Source organism: Silurus aristotelis (genome assembly GCF_946808225.1).
Source record: "Silurus aristotelis genome assembly, chromosome: 15".
Lineage (NCBI taxonomy): Eukaryota > Metazoa > Chordata > Actinopteri > Siluriformes > Siluridae > Silurus > Silurus aristotelis.
The window spans coordinates 21,041,628-21,060,562 of NC_139588.1; the positions used below are offsets into that span (position 1 = coordinate 21,041,628).

General features: G+C 38.2%; 1 protein-coding gene across 1 annotated transcript in view; it reads right to left on the reverse strand.

Annotated features, from left to right (window-relative positions):
* Positions 1-1,088: 1,088 nt before the first annotated feature.
* Positions 1,089-18,935, reverse strand: part of slc35f1 (solute carrier family 35 member F1) — a 154,380-nt gene continuing 136,533 nt past the window's right edge. The window contains exons 7-8 of the mRNA XM_083562535.1: positions 17,871-18,025; positions 1,089-2,175 (exon numbers count right to left, since the gene is read on the reverse strand). Of these exons, the coding sequence (XP_083418661.1) occupies positions 1,951-2,175; positions 17,871-18,025 (380 nt within the window). The 3' untranslated portion in view covers positions 1,089-1,950. The remainder of the gene's footprint in view (positions 2,176-17,870; positions 18,026-18,935) is intronic.

Below are 18,935 nucleotides of genomic sequence, written 5' to 3' on the forward strand. Positions count from 1 at the left end.
AGGTTTCTAAGGCTGGTAATTCTAATAAACCTATCCTCTGCAGCAGAGGTAGCTCTTGGTCTCCTTTTCCAGTGACGGTCCCCATTAGAGCTTGTTTCATTATTGGTTTTGGCAACTACAATTTTTCTGATTGACTGACTTTTGGATTTTACTGTCTTTTCTCTTGACTTGAGTGTTTCTTGCCATAATATGGATTTGTATAGAAGTTGTTGTAGCACTAATAGGACTATTGATTCTGTACTCACTTTTTCCTCTGATGATACAGTATAAAGCTCATTACAAAGGCAAGAAATGTCACAAATAAACTCTTGACAAAGCAAATGTATGAACTGAAAACCATTCCAGGTGACTACCTCGTGAATCTGATGAAACATATTCTTGGTTGTTTAACATGTTTTCGTTTACTACATAATTTTGTACACGTTGTTTCCTAGTTTGGGAGTCTTCAGTATTAATGTACAGTGTTGAAAATAATATAAATAAAGAAAACCACTGAAGGAAAAGGCATTAAAAATAATATAATCAGAACAATGTTTTTTTTTTACAACTGAAAATAATCCACTGGTTTGTCTCTGAAGGCTGGGGGCTTAATTTCATCTCAAAGCAATTTTAAGGGCTACATTGACTCATTCTGCACATATTACACAAATGGGAATTGGAGAATAGTCGTAGAGACGAAAACGTATTTTAGAAATCAGTCATTGCATTTCCAGTGTCATATCTATAGACATTTTCCCTAGAATGTTCTTTAAGCCTGGTAGCAACACTTCCACAGCCCACTACTGGATTTTACCCTGGTGGTTGGTGACTTCTGATTTAGATCATGTCCTCCATCCACCTTACGGGTCCCTGTGCAACTGTAGAATATCGTATCAGTAGTTCTCACACTATATAAAAAAAAATATTCTTTAGCTTCATAATGTGGACTTTGCTGTGGTATAAAAAATTTTAGCCACCAATTTAGATGTATGTAAACAGCTTTATATTATAACAGTCTGTATTGAGAAAATGAATTATGAATATCAGATTGGTGCTACATTATTATTATAAAATAAAAATAAAAAATATATAGCATATTTACAACGTACAGTTTTTACGTTGTAGGCCATGCCTCCTACCTGAGCCTGATTAAAGATCTGTGAGTTGAGAAAATAAATAACAGTGTGTTATGTACAACGCTGTTTTAGTGCCACTGAAAAAAAAGAATCTAAGATTACACGAATAAAGTCGAAATCAAACGAATAACGTCATAGCATTAGGTAACGTGCGGCTGCTGATGTTTGAATTTTGCGCTGTTTGCGTAAAAGCAATAGCGCCCTCTAAGGTCACAAAATACGATGGAAAACCGGTAGGTCAGTACTTCAGCCGGTGCTGCTACGACTTTATTCTCATAATCTTTTTTTTTTTTTTTTTTTTACGAGGCACTAAAACACTGTCGTGATTATGATTCAGACTTGCAGATTGGATAATGCTAAACTAGTAGCTATGAAAGTGTTAGCTACGTTAGCCTTGCTGCTCCAGTGCAAAAGGAAAAAAATTAACCCATTGACTTACTTTTGGTGTAAAAAGTAAAATGAGCTATTTTTACATTCGGCCGATTTGTTCCTTCAGAAAATCAATGCGAAAAAGAAAATCAAAATACGCACGTGGAAATTTGAGATTTACTGAAACGTTTTGTGCTCGTGTAAGAAAAACAAACTCACAACCAAGATTTCGAACAAACAGTCAGCACAGATCCTTAAACACTTAAACTGTGGAGTGGAGGAGATGAAGTTTATACACGATGGGTCCGAAACAGTCCGAGATCACTGCTACCTATTCACAGTTCGTGATCACAGTGTACTTGTTTGCTACGGGGTTATATACATTATTCTCTGATTATCATCATTCACTTTTCTACACGCCTGTGGGACGGGCTGTGAATAATTGCGTGCACAAGACAACACCCTCTCAGGCGACTCGAACCCGAGGCTCGTCCTCGATCTCCTGCCCCAGGCTGCTGTAGGTCACCGAAGGCTCCAAAGGCCCGACGTTGGGCGTGTCCGGGACGGGATTTCCAGCGTTGCGGAACTGCTTGTAAACGCGAGGGTCCTGCGCCACGTAGGTCGAGGAAGAGGAGTAGATCACCAAGCCGAACAAGATGATGAACAACGACAGCAGGTAGAGAGCGGAAAACTGAAACAGACAGAATACAGGAATGTCAGGAGTAAACACCTGTGATGTTCTATTATAGGAAAATACTCAAACCTTGTTTGAATGACACTGGAGACCCCTCCCAAAAGTTTTTAATAAGAAGATATCACCTCATTACCATATGTTAATCAGAATAAAAAATGAGAATAGAGATCACCAGAGCTGAAGCTGAAGAAAGTGCTGTTTTTAATCTGTATTTTAAAGCACTGATTTCAGGTTTCTTTCTTTCTAATTTCTTTGTGGGATGAATTAACTATTTCTTTCTTTCTTTTTTTTTTTCTTTTCTTTCTTTCTTTCTTTTTTTAAAATGTCCTTGTTAGATCAATGCATTATTCTTTCTTTCTTTCTTTCTTTCTTTCTTTCTTTCTTTCTTTCTTTCTTTCTTTCTTTCTTTCATTCTTTCTTTCTTTCTTTCTTTCTTTCTTTCTTTTTTTCTTTCTTTCTTTCTTTCTTTCTTTCTTTCTTTCTTTCTTTCTTTCTTTTTTAAAATGTCCTTGTTAGATCGATGCATTATTCTTTCTTTCTTTCTTTCTTTCTTTCTTTCTTTCTTTCTTTCTTTCTTTCTTTCTTTCTTTCTTTCTTTCTTTTGCTTATTCTTTCTTTCTTTCTTTCTTACTTTCTTTCTTTCTTTCTTTCTTTCTTTCTTTCTTTCTTTCTTTCTTTCTTTTTTAAAATGTCCTTGTTAGATCAATGCATTATTCTTTCTTTCTTTCTTTCTTTCTTTCTTTCTTTCTTTCTTTCTTTCTTTCTTTCTTTCTTTCTTTCTTTCCTTCTTTCTTTCTTTCTTTTGCTTATTCTTTCTTTCTTTCTTTCTTTCTTTCTTTCTTTCTTTCTTTCTTTCTTTCTTTCTTTCTTTCTTTTGCTTATTCTTTCTTTCGCTTATTCCTTCTTTCTTTCTTTCTTTCTTTCTTTCTTTCTTTTGCCTATTCTTTCTTTCTTTCTTTCCTTCTTTCTTTCTTTCTTTCTTTCTTTCTTTCTTTCTTTCTTTCTTTCTTTCTTTCTTTCTTTCTTTCTTTTGTTTATTTATTATTTTAAAATTTCCCTTATGGATCAATTATTCCTTCCTTCCTCACTGACCCCTTTGGGTCAGGGAGGGTCTGTTGGTCTCCTAGTTGAAGTCTTTATTCAAAGACAGCTGAGTGGAAGCAGTGGGCATGGTCAAGTGCCAGCTTGTGCATGAAAGTTTTTGGAAGGTTCGAGGAGGCGTGGTCAGCCACCGGATTTGTGAATGGACAGCAGAAACGACTCCTGGCTCCGCCCCATTTACAAAACCGGTGGCTGAGCACACCCCCTCGAACCATCCAAGACCTTAAACCTTCCAAACGATAGTAAATAGTTCAAATGTAAAGGATATTTGCTTATCGACGAGTGAATCCACTTCAAAGAAATAAGTAAAATATTCATAGAACGATGTTGTAGTAGAACCTCCATAAGGATCACACTCTCGGTTTCTATTTAAAGTGTCGATCCAGAAATAGATTGCACCAGGGTCACGCTTCAACACACACATGACATTTAGAAATGGAATCCACAAGCCGTGATTATAACACCGTTTTTGTCCATTAGGCTGTTTAATGAGGCCATGAAGTGGTTTTATCTGGTCTGGAGGGACGGATGAGTTTCATGATAAAAGCACACGATGTAAGAGAAACCCCAGAATAATATCCAGGACTGAAACCTGGTCACAATGATGAAGGGGTAAATATTTAAATAATGAATGCTGGGGTGTGACCAGGCAGGGTGGAGATGAACAACAAGCTGTTTATAATTCATTATGGAATTTATTCATCAAAGAGCAACAGATGGCTTTCAAATGTATTTACAATCCTTCATAGTGCTGTGATTATAAAAGGTAATTATTTTAATGTTTTATTGCCTAAGAAATGAAGAGAATTAGCGAGACGTGTGAAATCCCAGAGCTGGTACTGTCCACATTTCTCTATTATATTCACATACAGATCACAATGTGATCACACACACACACACACACACACACACACACACACACACACACACACACACACACACACACACACTTCACACAGACCCATACAGCCATAGACAAGAAACACACACATGCAACCAGCTATACATGGAGAGACAAATATTTTTGACACACACGCACACACGCACACGCACACACACACACACACACACACACACACACACACACACACACACACACACACACACACACTTCACACAGACCCATACAGCCATAGACAAGAAACACACACATGCAACCAGCTATACATGGAGAGACAAATATTTTTGACACACACGCACACACACACACACACACACACACACACACACACACACACACACACACACACACACACACAGTTACAATTTAAGTACTATGATTCATTATGACTTCAATGTTCCTGTTATCATTTGTGTCACAAGACAATTGATTAAATGAATGCTAAAGACTATGTTACACTCAGCATATCTATCTATAAATATAATGATATTAATGAGTCAAACACTGATATCAAATAAGATGAGCACAAGCCCAAAATCTTCTTTTAAACTACTTAAAAAGAAATGTGCAATTAAGGTCACGTGTGTTGTGGTAAGTTTGAGTCTCTTCATCATTTATTCCTCTCTAAATGTTCTGCTTGATGTTGAACTGATGTTGAACTGTACGTTGGTGATCAGTAGATACACCAAGCGCCAATCAGAACAAGTTTAAAACAGAGCACAAATTCGACCCTGATCGGTGGATCGCTGTGTGATTGACAAGTTAAGTTTTTATTCTCATAAATAAAAAGTAAAATGTAGGTGAGTAAAAAGTACAATATTTGATCACATACTGCCATGGGAGTATTTTTGGGTAATGGAAGGAAACTCAAAGGAAACTCAGGAGCTAGTCAGGAGCAGAAATGCTTCACCCCAGGCTGTTATGCTTCCCCATATCACATTTAATCATGTGTCTGGATCTGAAAAATCCTATGTAAGAAATAAATCAGATTTTCCTATCATATGTAAACACAACCCCAGGGTTTAACTTCAACCAAAATATGAAATATTTCTCCAAAAACATCTGCCTTCTACCTAAAGTTATATACACTATATGGACAAAGTAGTGGGACACCTAAACATGTGGCTCTTCAAACTGTTACCACAAAATTAAAGGCAACCAATCATATTGGACGTCTTTAGATGGCGCTATAATAAAATTTTGCGTTCACTTGAACTTGGAAACCCAAACCTGTTCCAGCATGGCGATGCCCCTGTGCTGTGATCTTGCTGCTATAGATCTCTGATCTCATCCCTACTGAACACCTTTGGGATGAATGTAAACACTAACTGCACCCCAGGCCTCCTCACCTACAGAACATCAGTATCTGCCTTTGCTAACATACTTGCCGCTGAATGAATACCTACAAAACTTCATAGGCACGCTCCAAAATCTAGCGGAACATCTTCCCAGAAAAGTTGAGTTATAAGAGCAAATTGGGACTAAATGTGGAATGCGATGCTCAAAAAAGCACATACCATACTTAAGTCTTGGTGTCCGCAAACTTTTGTCAGTACAGTACATACACACTGAACATGCCATTCAACATTTTGTCCCTATTTGCTTTTATAATAATGTCCAATCTTCTGGTGAGATGTTCCACTAGATATTGGGGTGTGTTTGTAGAGATTTGTTGAGATTCATTCAGCCACAGGGTAAGTCAGGAAGGGATGTAGGTGAGGTGAGGAGGCCTGGAGTGTTGTTCAAATTCATCCCAAAGGTGTTCATTAGTGTTGAAGCTCTATAGCAGAAGACCTACCAGCAAATTATGGATCTGGCTTTGTGCAAAAGAGCTAGAACACATTTGGCACCACATCCAATGAATCCTGTACACTTGTGTGCCTCCAACTTTGTGGTAACAGTTTGGGGAAGAATCACAAATGGCTGGAAAAGTCTGGTCTCCTAATACTATGGTCTATATATTGTAATGTATGAACAGAAGTATAATAAAAGCCACTCGCTTCATTATGATGGGACATTCTCACAGATTAGCATGAATTACTATGGCTAACAGCAGAAAGCTGCAGCACTTTAACACGTCTGTTCTGTAACCCTCTACATTCGTCAATAGAGAAGACGTGAAGAAAACGCAACGACGTGAAGAAAACGCAACGACTAGCAAAAATATTTTCCATTTACGCTGATGGCTTGTCGCAATGCTAATTCAGATTTATCAGCTAGATTCTGCCTGCATTTGATTAAATGGCTGTCTGTCTCCAACCCCGGCAATTTTGTCTCTTTTTTCAATAATAATAATAATTTAAAAAAAAAACACTTAAGGAAAACTGATATGTTGCAGTTTCCAATAAGGCATATGGAGGTGAATATTACCCATAAAAAAAATGTCTCGCCATAAATCATCCTGCAATATTCGCCTGTAGTCATTTTTCAAGAGAATACTTTCCTTATATCCTGAAGAGTTATTACAGTGTCTCAGCATGCAGCACGTTGATCAAGACTGATAGCGAAGCGTCGATGCTTACTCGAGCTCCCTGGTGACGTTTTCAATAACATTAATTAGGCTCTTTGGGTTCTGAGCTCATTTCAACACGTTCTATTGATCTGTATTATCTTTGGTAGCCTACGCCAGAGGTCCCCAACCAGCAGTATATAACAGTTCTGGGAAAAATTGTCTATACATATAATACTGTATTAGTTATTGTGAATCTGTATTGTGTGGCACCATCCAAATTTACATTTGGTGTGATTTCTTCTCAACACTTGCAGGAGTTTAAGCTAAGTAGAAAAAAAGATTTTTAATGTATTTACTTTGTCTATGAACTTTCTCTCTACTGATAAGAAAAAATAAAGATTTTGTTGTATGCACTGCTAAAAACAACCTGTAATCCATAACCCATTACCCCAACACCCACACACCACCTGCCGATCCATGAGTGTCTACAAGGTTGGAGACCTGTTTCCAACAACTCATCTTATTCTAGAGACCAGTGTTGGACAGTAACAAAGTCAAGTATTACAGTACTAAAGTATTTCCATTCGTTGAGACTTTTACTTTAAACTTTTCTACATCACAAAGTCAAATCTCTCACTTTTTACTCTACGTTTTGTGAAATCAGTCGTTCTTTTTTATTTATGAGGATAAAAACCTAACTAATCAAACATGCAGCAAGCCACCGATCAGGGTCGAGTGCACGCTCTGTTTTGAACTTGTTTTGATTGGCGCTCGGTGGCATCTTCTTATCACCAACATACAGTTCAGCTTCAGTTTAACAGCAAGCATTAGCAGAGTAATAAACAATGGAAGACACCTCAACATGGTTCCTCTCAAGGTTTCTTCCTTATGCCATTTCAGGGAGTTTTTCCTTTTCACGGTCGCCACGGCTCGCTGATCAGGGACAAACTTACACTTACAAAGAACATCTTATTCATTCTTTATTACCGCTTTATCTGTGTAAAGCTGCTTTGAGACGACGTCTATTGTTAAAAGTGCTATACAAATAAAAATATTTTGAATTGAAGAAATTCCTGACTGTTTTAAGGTTTTGGGGTCATGATAATTTTATTAGAAATCAATCAGTGTTTGAATCATTAATATGATTTTATTAATAGATCAGTGTGTTGAGAGTAAGAGAATGTTTTTACATAAACTGAGTTGATTAAGTAAAGAGTCGTGACAAAAATGATAATAGGAACATTATAGCTGTAATAAATCCTAGTACTTTGGTGCATTTGAAGGCAAAAACTTTTGTACTTTTACTCAAGGGAAAGTTTAAAAGGACACTTTTACTGCTACATGCCATGCTACATTGCTAGCAAGAATGTCTTAGCAGCTTAAGAAAGAGAGAGAGAAAAGTCAAATGATAGCCTGACAGCCTGATTTTTTTTTATTTTTTTTTTATAAATAGCAAGGGACAAAAATGTACTTGATAATAAGTAGATCCTCCATGTTTCAGACCACAGTGCATTTGCTCACAAACCGAATGTAGTGATACACTGTACACTGGTAGGTGGTAGTGTACATAGTGTACATGAAAAAAAGTAGTTTTATATTTTAGATTAGAGCACAACATTTACTGCACAATTTAAAAATACTACACAAAATATGGTTCGTAATAATAAAAGTCATAAAAGTAATGTATATAATAACCACAACTGTCTGTATAAGACTGTAGAACGAATATTACTCATAATCTTACATTGCAGTGCTCATGTTAGTTCTCACTCTCCAGTGTTCTGTATTGTTTAAAGACTATAATTACACTCTTGATGTCACCCAAATGAGGATGGGTTTCCCTTTTGAGTCTGGTTCCTCTCAATTTTTCTTCCTCATAACATCTAATCGAGTTTTTCCTTGCCACAGTCACCACGGCTGCTCATCAGGGATAAACACACATCGTTCACCTTAACTGTTAAAGTCTGTAAAGCTGCTTTGAGACAATGTCTGTTGTGAAAAGCGCTATAGAAATAAACTTGACTTGACTTAATGTTATATACGCTGTATCCAGATCAGTCATAACTTTAAAATCACTGAATAACATTTGTTTACCTTGTTACAGTGGCACCTATCAAGGAATTGGATTTATTAGACAGCATATTTACAGGCTCAAACTTGATTGCTGGAAGCAGGAAAAATGGGCGAAGATGGGTGTGAAGATGGGTGTGTGGGAGGTGGCAGCTCCAGGGGGTTGAGGCAGCATTACACTCTGGATCAGAAGGCTGCAAGTTTAAATCAAAGCACCACCTAACTGACATGACTGGGCCCTTAAACAAGGCCCTTAATATTCAAATGCCCAGGATAAGGGCATCTAACGAATGTTGTAAATGTAACTAAAGTAAATGCATATTGTTTTCCCTCTTCATCGAATAGGCTTTTCCATTTTTTTCTCATCATTTTCACATTCATCCCAAAGGTGTTCAATAGGGATGAGATCAGAGCTCTATAGCAGGCCACTCAAGATCTTCCTCTCCAAAGCATGTAAAGCAGATCTTCATGGAGCTCGCTTTGTGCACAGGGGCATCGCCATGCTGGAACAGGTTTGGGTTTCCAATATACAATATTGTGTGTCTCCAGTTTTGTGGTAACAGTTTGGAGAAGAACCACAGATGGCAGGAAAGGTCAAGTGACCCAATACTTTTGTCCAAATCCAGTAGTGTTTCTATTTGACCAATCAGATTCAAAACTCAAGGTGTAATGCGAATGAATTTACCTCTCATTTAGAACACCGACGCTTTGCTAAAGAGTGAACGTCATTTACTCGGTGTGATCCTTTTGATTCCTATCCAACCTGAAACTTTTTGTGAATTCCCACATCATTTCCACGGAGGTTTGACTCCTAAACTGCTTCTGTTTCATCTAAAGGTTCGCTGGCTCAAAAAGAAAAAAAAAAAAAAAAAGACCAGTGTGTAGTTAACGAGCTCGTGTGAACTTTGCTTAGGAATATAAATTAGGGGGCAATTTGGTCAGGATGGTATTTGAATTCCCAGTGAGGACGGAAAATTACAGCGGCGAGCTCATTTCCCACTCACGCTGCACAATATGATTATTACTGCCAGAGTAATTCACATAATCATTTTGAAGCAGATACACTATGCGACAAACATGCCGAGGCGTACGGCCTCATTAACACCAAGCACGGGAAGATCGAAACGTCTTTCCGAGCGACGGATTCTTTTCTGAGCGCACAGAAATGGTCGTCCTTTAAGCGTCAAGGTTACAGTGTACAATGGACTTCTAATCAGAGGGTTTGTGAGTTTAAATCCAAGCACCAACAAGCTGCCATTAGGGGGGTCCTTGAGCAAGGCATTTAAACCTCAACTGCTCAGTTGCAGTCGTTCTGGATTGCTCGCTCTCTCAGTCGAGGTATGCGAGCTCCTGAGGTATCAGTGTTCCTGTCCTTTTCTCCTCTTTGGATCTCGGAATGAAGTTCTTTTTTATAGGACGCGACTCTGCAGGGCCGCTGGAAGTCATTTTGAACAGGGGGTGCTGTGAATTTATTTATTGTTTTTTTTTTTTTACAAAAAAACCTATGAGCCTATGGGCCTATTTAGAATACATTTAAAAAAATACCATAGGGCTGTGACGATGGCACTTTTCTTTTTTTTTACCACCGCGGTGGTAGTGGACCAAATACCGGCGGTGTTGCGGTGGTTGGGGGGTTGTTTTGAAATAATAATAAAAAAAAAAAAACCAAAGAAACAACACACTAAAGCCTGTAAAGCATTGAAATAAATATCAGTAAATACTGGTAACTTTCATAATATAATAAAGTTGAATCTATTTAAAAAAACAAAAACAAAAAAAAAACAGTTTTATATTTCCACAAAAAGACGTGTTATAGCCTACCGCTCTGCGCTTTGAGAGGGATGTGGAACACGAGCAGGAAAGAGACCACCGATCTCTTTTTCTGATATCTTCATGTTGTTGTAAAAGGTACGAAGAGCTAATTTTATCTTCCACAAGGGCAAGGCATTTAGGCTATGTTTGTGCGCTGCCAGAGAAAGCTAAACTAAAATTAGCCGCGCGTGTGAAACGCGCTTTACAAATGAACTTGAAAAATCAATATAATTAAAATAATTAAAATAATTAAATTAAAATCCAAAATACACTTAATAGCCTACGTGTGTCAAAATCATTTCCTAAAATATTCATAAGGAATTTATAAATTGTGCAAAATATTTTTAAAAGGCCTACATTTTAAAAAAATCTCTCTCTCGCCAATAGGGGGTGCAACTCAAGAACTTTAAGGATGGATTCGGGCTGGATTTGATATCAACAGTCTACTACAATGGCTCAGAACCACTGTTTGCATGAACAGTTTTGCTATATGCCTCAACAATGATGGAACTGTAATGAATGATGTGGTGACGGTGATGCGGATGGGGTTCCCCTTTTGAGTCTGGTTCCTCTCAAGGTTTCTTCCTCATGCCATCTCAGGGAGTTTTCCTTTGCCACAGTCGCCACTGGCTCGCTCATAAGGAATCAACTTACAATTATAAGGAACAAATGTAAAGGCAATACATTTATACACTCTTTTATACAACTTTATAACCTCTTAATATCTGTAAACCTGCTTTGATATAATATCGATTGTTAAAAGCCCTACACAAATAAAAAATGAACTAAATTGACAAGAGCTTACATCGTCATCCTGAGAGAAGAAACATGAAGTAGCAAGGACGCCACGGAGCACTAGATTGACACCTAAAATGCATATTCATTAACCTGGCGCTGAAATCTAACTCGGCATGGTGTTCATTTCCACCACAGCATTCGCATCCATCCATCACAGATGGCACTTTGTGCCAGGAAATGGCAATGAAATGAATTCCTGAACTAACAGGAGACCTTTCGAACCAATACCACCAACAGCTTCATAGGTTACATGAATATTAATGTACCTGCTGATGTCAGTGAAGCCTCCTAAGCACAGATCCCTGTGGAACGCTCTGTGTGTGTGTGTGTGTGTGTGTGTGTGTGTGTGTGTGTGTGTGTGTGTGTGTGTGTGTGTGTGTGTGTGTGTGTGTGTGTTTCTTTTAGATAAATTTGAGTTTTTCGTTTTGCACTTTAAAGGTTCACCACATGGGCAACCATTTAAAAATATATTTTGCGAAAAAGGGTTCCTCAAGGGTTCTTTAAATAGTTAATAGTTCTTCACCCACTGCAGGGCTTCTATTCAGAAAACTCTATATATCAGAAACCCCCTGCTTTAAAAAAAAATATACACAGAACTATTAAGGGATCTCCAGAGGGACAAAGCTAAATTTCCACCCGGAATTAAGATTAACTTGTTGTTGTATGAGTGTACAGTTTATTTACTAGACATTCTAAAATGTAAATAAATTGTCCTCTGCATTTCATATTAAAAAGACCCTTGACAGCTTCTAGCATTCTTGGGTGCGTTTAATTATTATTTTTTAAACTCGCTTAAAAATCGGAATAAAATCCCAGCTTGCGAAATGTACAGTAACTGGATTTTTAGGATTTCCATTAAAAGTATCTCAGCACAAGACCTGTTTCGCCGCTGCAAAAAGAACAATGTCCTCTCAATGTACAATAAACTCAATGAACATATATTTGATTTGGATTGTGATTTTCAAAACCTTTGGAGTCAAACAAATAAATATAATTCAATAGCATCAATGCCACTGGTGTTAAATGGGATGCTTCTAATGCCTGTGCCAGTCTTTCTTGTTATTAATGAATATTCCTCAAATACCCTTAAATATACAACCCAAATGGCAAAAAAAGTTGGGACACAATGTAAAATGTCAATTAAAACAGAATGCACTAATTTATAAATCTCATGGGAGTGCATTGGAGCCTGTGGCCATGAACCTATGCAGCTCCATGAAGGCTGAACAGTATATACAGGTTTTAGAGAAACAAATGGTTCCATCCACAAAACATCTTTTTCAGGTAAAGCCTTGGATATTTGAACAAGACAATGTTAACTGCATACTGCATCTATTACTAGCATGACTTCATTGTAGAGTAGTCCAGCTGCTGAACTGGCCTGCCTGCTGTGCAGTCCTTTAACTGTTTAAAACATTTGGCACATCATCAAATAAAAACACAACAAAGGACACCCCGAACTGTTGAGCAGCTACAATCTTGTATCAGACACATATGAGACAACGTTCCTCTCCCAAAACTTCAGCAACTGGTTTAGTTTTTTGAAATTGTTTTTTATAGGTATATAATGTTTTCTTATATGTATATAATATTTGGATGTTTTTTTTAGGGCTTTACTCAGGGGCCCAACAGTGTCAGGTTGGTGGTGTGTTACAACCCGCAGTATTTTGTGGGTTGTTTTGTATTTGTATTCAGTGTGTGGTTGTATGCAGGTGCCATCCCGAGACTCCAGTCCAGGCCTTCCCTGCACTTCAGTACACTAAAGCCATGCCCACTTCCCTTGGATGACATCAGTAGCGACCTTTAAAGTCGAGTCGGAAGCTGGGATCAAGAGCTCGCTTAGCCGACGCTCTCTCTGATCATTTGTTACTCTGTTCCATGTTTTGTGATTTCCTGTTAATGATCTACGCCAATTCTGACTCCGAGTTTGACCATGATTAGCTCACTATAAATATTATATATGTAAATATATGTACAAGTTTGTTGTTTTGTTCACTGGTAGTTCACTGGTGTGGCTGCCATTTCTGTTGGGTGTGGGTTTCTGCCCTGTTTTTGGTGAGGGAGTAAGGGAAGTGCTTTGTCTTTTTTTTGGGTTTGTTTGTAGGTAATCAGTGTTTGGTTTTTGTTTATTATTTTGGCCTGGGTCCACCCTGAAGTCCATCCTGGTGCTTTATTGTACATTTTACAATATACCTTCCATTTTACGATCACTCATATACCAAATACACTCCCATCCACCCAATATCCACCACCCTGTACCTTTAATCATGCTGTGCACCCCAACCCTAGACTGGGACGTAAAAGGTGTTTGAACAGAACACCTCCCGATCAGTAAACCAGATCCTTAACCACTGAGCTACCACTTCCCAGTTAATCATTACACATTGAATTAGTTCTTAAATTTTTTTATGACTTTATGATTTGCATTTCCATAATCTGACTTAACAGAAAAGGACAAAAAAATGTGTTCCGCTTCTTCAAATCACATATTTTTTCTTCCTTTTCTGCTTCAGATTTTTTTGGGTTTAAATGCAAATATCAGGAAATCAACTAAGCACAATTTCACTCAGTTGTGGACAAAGCACACAAGCCAAGTAGTTAAAGTAGAGATTCACTCTGTAAAATGTGACTCCAGACATATTAAAAGTGCCCCTTTAAACATTCACTTGAGTCAAAGTACAAAAGTGAAAGTAATTTAAATGTACTTAAGTATCCAAAATACTAGGATTTATTATGGTTATAATGTTTCTTTTATCATTTTTGTCACAAGACTCTTTACTTAATCAACTCAGTTTATGTAAAAGGACACTATTAATTGATTATTATAATCTATTGAAATCATCATGAGACCAAAACCTTCTATTCAACTATTCCAAAAAAATAGAGCAAATTAGGCCACAGGTGTTGTGGTGAGTTCGAGTCAGGAGTTCCTTTTTATTATTTATTCCTCTCAAAATATTCTACTTGTTGTTGAACTAATGTTGAACTGTATCTTCGTGCTAAGTAGATACACCAAGCGCCAATCAAAAACAAAAAAAGTTCAATTCCCTTATTGGTGGTTTGCTGCATGCTTGACCAGTTACGTTTTCAGTACCACTCACATTACATCACTTCATTACCATAAACTGATTACATGCTGTTTTTGCACATCATTTCTGGATTGCTGCTATTTGCTCTTTTGCACAACATTTTGTTTATATTTTTGTTACTGTTCACTTTACGTCTTTTTACAACAGGTTTACTGGCGGAGCTATTTTTTTTTTTATATTGTATTTTGTGTTTTGTGTATTTGTCTTGCAGTGTCTTGTGTTGTCTTTGCACTGTTTGCACCAGGTTGATGTTTATGTGGACACTTACTAGTCCTTAGCCCTGTGTTTTCTGTTTCTGTGATTGTTGTTGTATGTAGCACCAGGGTTCAGAAGGAACGTTGTTTCATTTCACTGTGTAATGGGTCAGCTAAATATGGTTGAAATGACAATAAAGCTTCTTGTCTTAATTTTTTAAATTTATAAATAAAAAGAAATGACTGAGCGGCATTTTGGGAATAGCCTGCTGCCGCATTTTTCCACTATTACTGCATGTGTGCAAGACTGAGGAATATGTCCTTATTATTTTCTGATGCTCATTTCTAAGTTTCTTTGACTAACCCGTAACGCTGTTGCCAAGAAAAATAAAAAAGCACGAGTTTTGGAAACGGGGGAGTGGTGGCTCCAGCGGTTAAGGCGCTGGGTTACCGATCGGAAGGTCGGGTGTTCAAGCCACGGTATCGCCAAGCTGCCACTCTTGGGCCCTTGAGCAAGGCCCTTAACCCTCTATGCTCCAGGGGAACCTTACGAGAAAAATAAATCAAGGACCGTGACGTCGGAGCGACGTGGGGCCGCCTTCCCGTGGGCTCACCACCTGCAGGAGGGACCGTAAGGGACCGGTGCTGAGAGGATTGGGCAGCAGTCGAAGGCGGGGGCCTTGACAGCCCGATCCCTGGACACGGAGAAGTGTCTGGGAAATCTGCTTAGACTGCTGCCCCCGCGACCCGAATTACGGATAAGCGGGAGAAGATGATGATGATGATGATGAGTTTTGGAAACATGTCTGTGCTTATATGATTTCTGTTGTAACTGGAGTTAGTGAGCTCTCCCTTTACCCAGACTCAACGCGCTACAACGGCTTGTATCTAAACAGTAGCCGACCAAGAAAGTCATTGTTTACTGTCTTCCTCCTTCCTTTCACAACTATTTCTCTCGGTAAATTTATCTTTTGGCATCGTCGTGCGTTTTAAAAAAACTTTTTTTTCTCCCGATGCCGTGCAGCTCAGAACACAGGTGAGGTGCGTTTTTTCGTTTCCGTTCGGAAATTTAATTGGTCTAATGTTATGGGGTTCAGTGTTTTGGCTTGAAGTTTGTGAAATCGGGAAAAACCCAGGAAAAATCCATAAATTAGCCGGCTTATAGTCCGAAAAATACGGTGGTACAAACCTGCATGCTGCACATACTGTATATCACAGCTTTATTTCAAGGTCAGTGGAGTTTACACTATGTTGTATCAGCGCCTTTATCAGTGGGAATTAGAGTTTAAAAAATCAAGACAAGTTCCTGTTTACGTCTTAACCACAAGAGGATCAGTCAGAAACGTTGACATATATAGGTCTCTATGTATTCAGGACATGGTGGAGGTTTGAAAAATGGTTTGTCTTGTTGTGACACACCCCACGGACCAGAGTAAAAGAACAAGTCTGGCTGATTTTTCTCTTTAATTTAGATGAAGCTCATGGCCAACAATACCAGATGTGGGGAGAATCTCTAATCACACCACGGACAAGTTTTGCTTTTAGGTGATGATCACGTTGCAAAACAAACGTCTACGAATTGAAATGGATGAGCCGCATTGGATTCAGCCGAGCCTTGTTGCACAGAAATAATCTCCCGCCGCTCTGCTCAGGACCCACCGGGCCCGTTTCGCCCTAATACACACAAAGGGCAAGCGTATGAATTATTCCCAAGGTCTGCTTTTAGTTTGACGAAGGAGCACCTCACCTCAGCGCACAGGGACACAAGAAACCCGAAGCACTTCGTGATTTATTTTTTCAGAGAATGAACGTAATGCGATAATGAACGTTCAATTATCAACCTCATTTCCACCATCACTTTCATAAAACTTCATCTATTAATCTAAACTGAATAGGGCCGCGCATTAAAACTTTTAATGGAGACGCAGGGATGATTGATCCCCATGAAAGGATGACTATGCAGTAATTACACCACTTCAAACCTTCTTTGTGGAACCGATGGAGCGAGAACTCTTTCCATGTATTAGACAGATGAATATGAAGTTCCTGGAATTTATGTTACTTGTTCAGTAATTTTATGCAGCCGACTTTTCCATTAATTCTGCTGGACGGAACAGAAAAGATCAGAGTAGATCATGCATAAACAGCTAATAACATTATCTTTAGGTAAGATAAAACTTAAAACACTTATTTGATTAAGTAGGAAAGCGTTGCAGTTCTTACTTAAAGGATTGTATAAGTGGTATCAAAATGTTTTGAGAAGAGTTTTGAAACATGCCAACAGATAGCAGCACAGAGCTGCACACACAGCCACAGGGAGCACCGAACTTCATAAGTCAGTGGCAAAAGATATCATCCTGTGTACCTCGGGAGCTGTGTGACTGGTACAATATTGACCAAGTGCATTATCACGTCCCCTATTCTGATCACGTGTGCACCCTGTCACCGAGCTCTTCTCACATGTGAGTTTCTTGCAGGAAACATTATCTGACCTCCGCACCCACCCTACTCGCCAGATTTGGCTCCTGTGGACTACGACCTTTTCCCGAAGATGAAGATCCGGTTTGAAAGTGGGGTTAGAATGTGACAAATGTTTGAGGTAAATAAATATATTTATTTTTTCCTGAATACTAGACGTCATCACCAAATCTCGTTTTCAAATGTATTAATTTGAGAATTTGAGGTGTTACATTTTTCCCCCCAAAACATAGCGACATTTCTCCTTTGTGTTCTCACCCAATTCCTGTAAATAAATGTCTCCTTTTCTTATTAGTCTCATTCACGATAAAATCATCTGGTTTGTTGCAGGAAATATAGAAAATACCCGCTTTCAGTACTTGGATCTCCAAGGTCACCAGGACAAGAACAACGAGGGCGGACAATAAAGTCGTCGAGCGTTTGGGTTGGAGAGGCGAGGTGAAAAGAAACCAGACTGAGCACGCACACATCGCTGTCCTCTGAATTGATATGAAAGAGTCAAGAGCAGGACGTGTTCCTTAAAACCTTGGGGAAATGTCACATGAATATCTGCTCTAATCGTCTAACCAACTCTGCATGTCACTATCCATTAAAAGCGTATCGATGCGATACATAAAGGAGTACTTTAATCAGACCAGGACAAAGCAGAAGAGAAATAGAAATAAAAGGATTGGGCTGAATGAGAAATGTCAATCTCGGATTTTTTGGTATACGATATGGGAAAAAGATGAGTACTTTGTCCCTACACACACACACACACACACACACACACAAACACACACACAGAACTCACTCACCTTGTACTGAAATAGAAAGAAGCCGCAAAATAGACTGTACAGGTCAGCGGTGAGGAGAGACAAGTTGACCGTTGTGGCGCTGGTCCTTTTGATCACTACAGGCATGAAGCTATAGAGACCAAACATGCAGGCACTGAAGCCGATATACAGTAGACCTAAAGAGAGACACAGAGACACTTGATAGTCACTTCCAGCTATTTGCAACAGAAAAATCCACTGTCTTTGAAAAAAAAAACCCTTAAGCTCAGAATTAAAGTAATGAAAAGATGCACTTTTTCCGACTGGGATCTGCTAGAAGGTAAAACGCTGCAGTCTGAAATGATCTTGCAAAGTTTTTTGGTTTTTTTTGGAAAAAACTATATCTATGTGTTCTCTAAAAATATATATATAAAAAAACAAATAAAATCTTATAGTTTTTATCAAGGAATATTATTGCTTTCTTTCTTGGGCTTTGGAAGAAATTTTCCCCTTGACTGCAACTGTAAAAGTGCAAATTGATCAGTTATTTCTTATTAAACCATTAGAAATCATATATCTGATCAATCAGCCTGTTTCCTAAGCTTCAAATGATCTATATAATAAACAGCAATAGTACAAGAAGGCTTCACGCCTTGTGTGTAATTGGTCAAATGTTCAGATATTAGATTACTAAAAGATATATTTGATTATTAATCAATATAATAATCCAGCTAAGTTGTATTTTCCAGCGCAAGAGCTCTCCACTCCATTTCACTCCATTTTGGCAGATCCTGGATCTAACAACACCTTGAATCTCATTTTGGTTTCTTTTCAATGTTCTTGTATTGCCCTGATGATGTTTCTTGCTAATTTACCGTTCATAATCCTACCTGCTGATTTGGACTTGTTTGCCTGTTGTATTAATAAACCATTCTTATACTGCACTTCCATATATATATATATATATATATATATATATATATATATATATATATAATTAATGGCTAGAGGTCGACCGATTAATCGTTTTGCTAATTAATCAGCACTGATAGTTGATTGCTGGAATTTCTGGCTAAAAAATCCATACTCATAGTTTTTCCGGGTTGC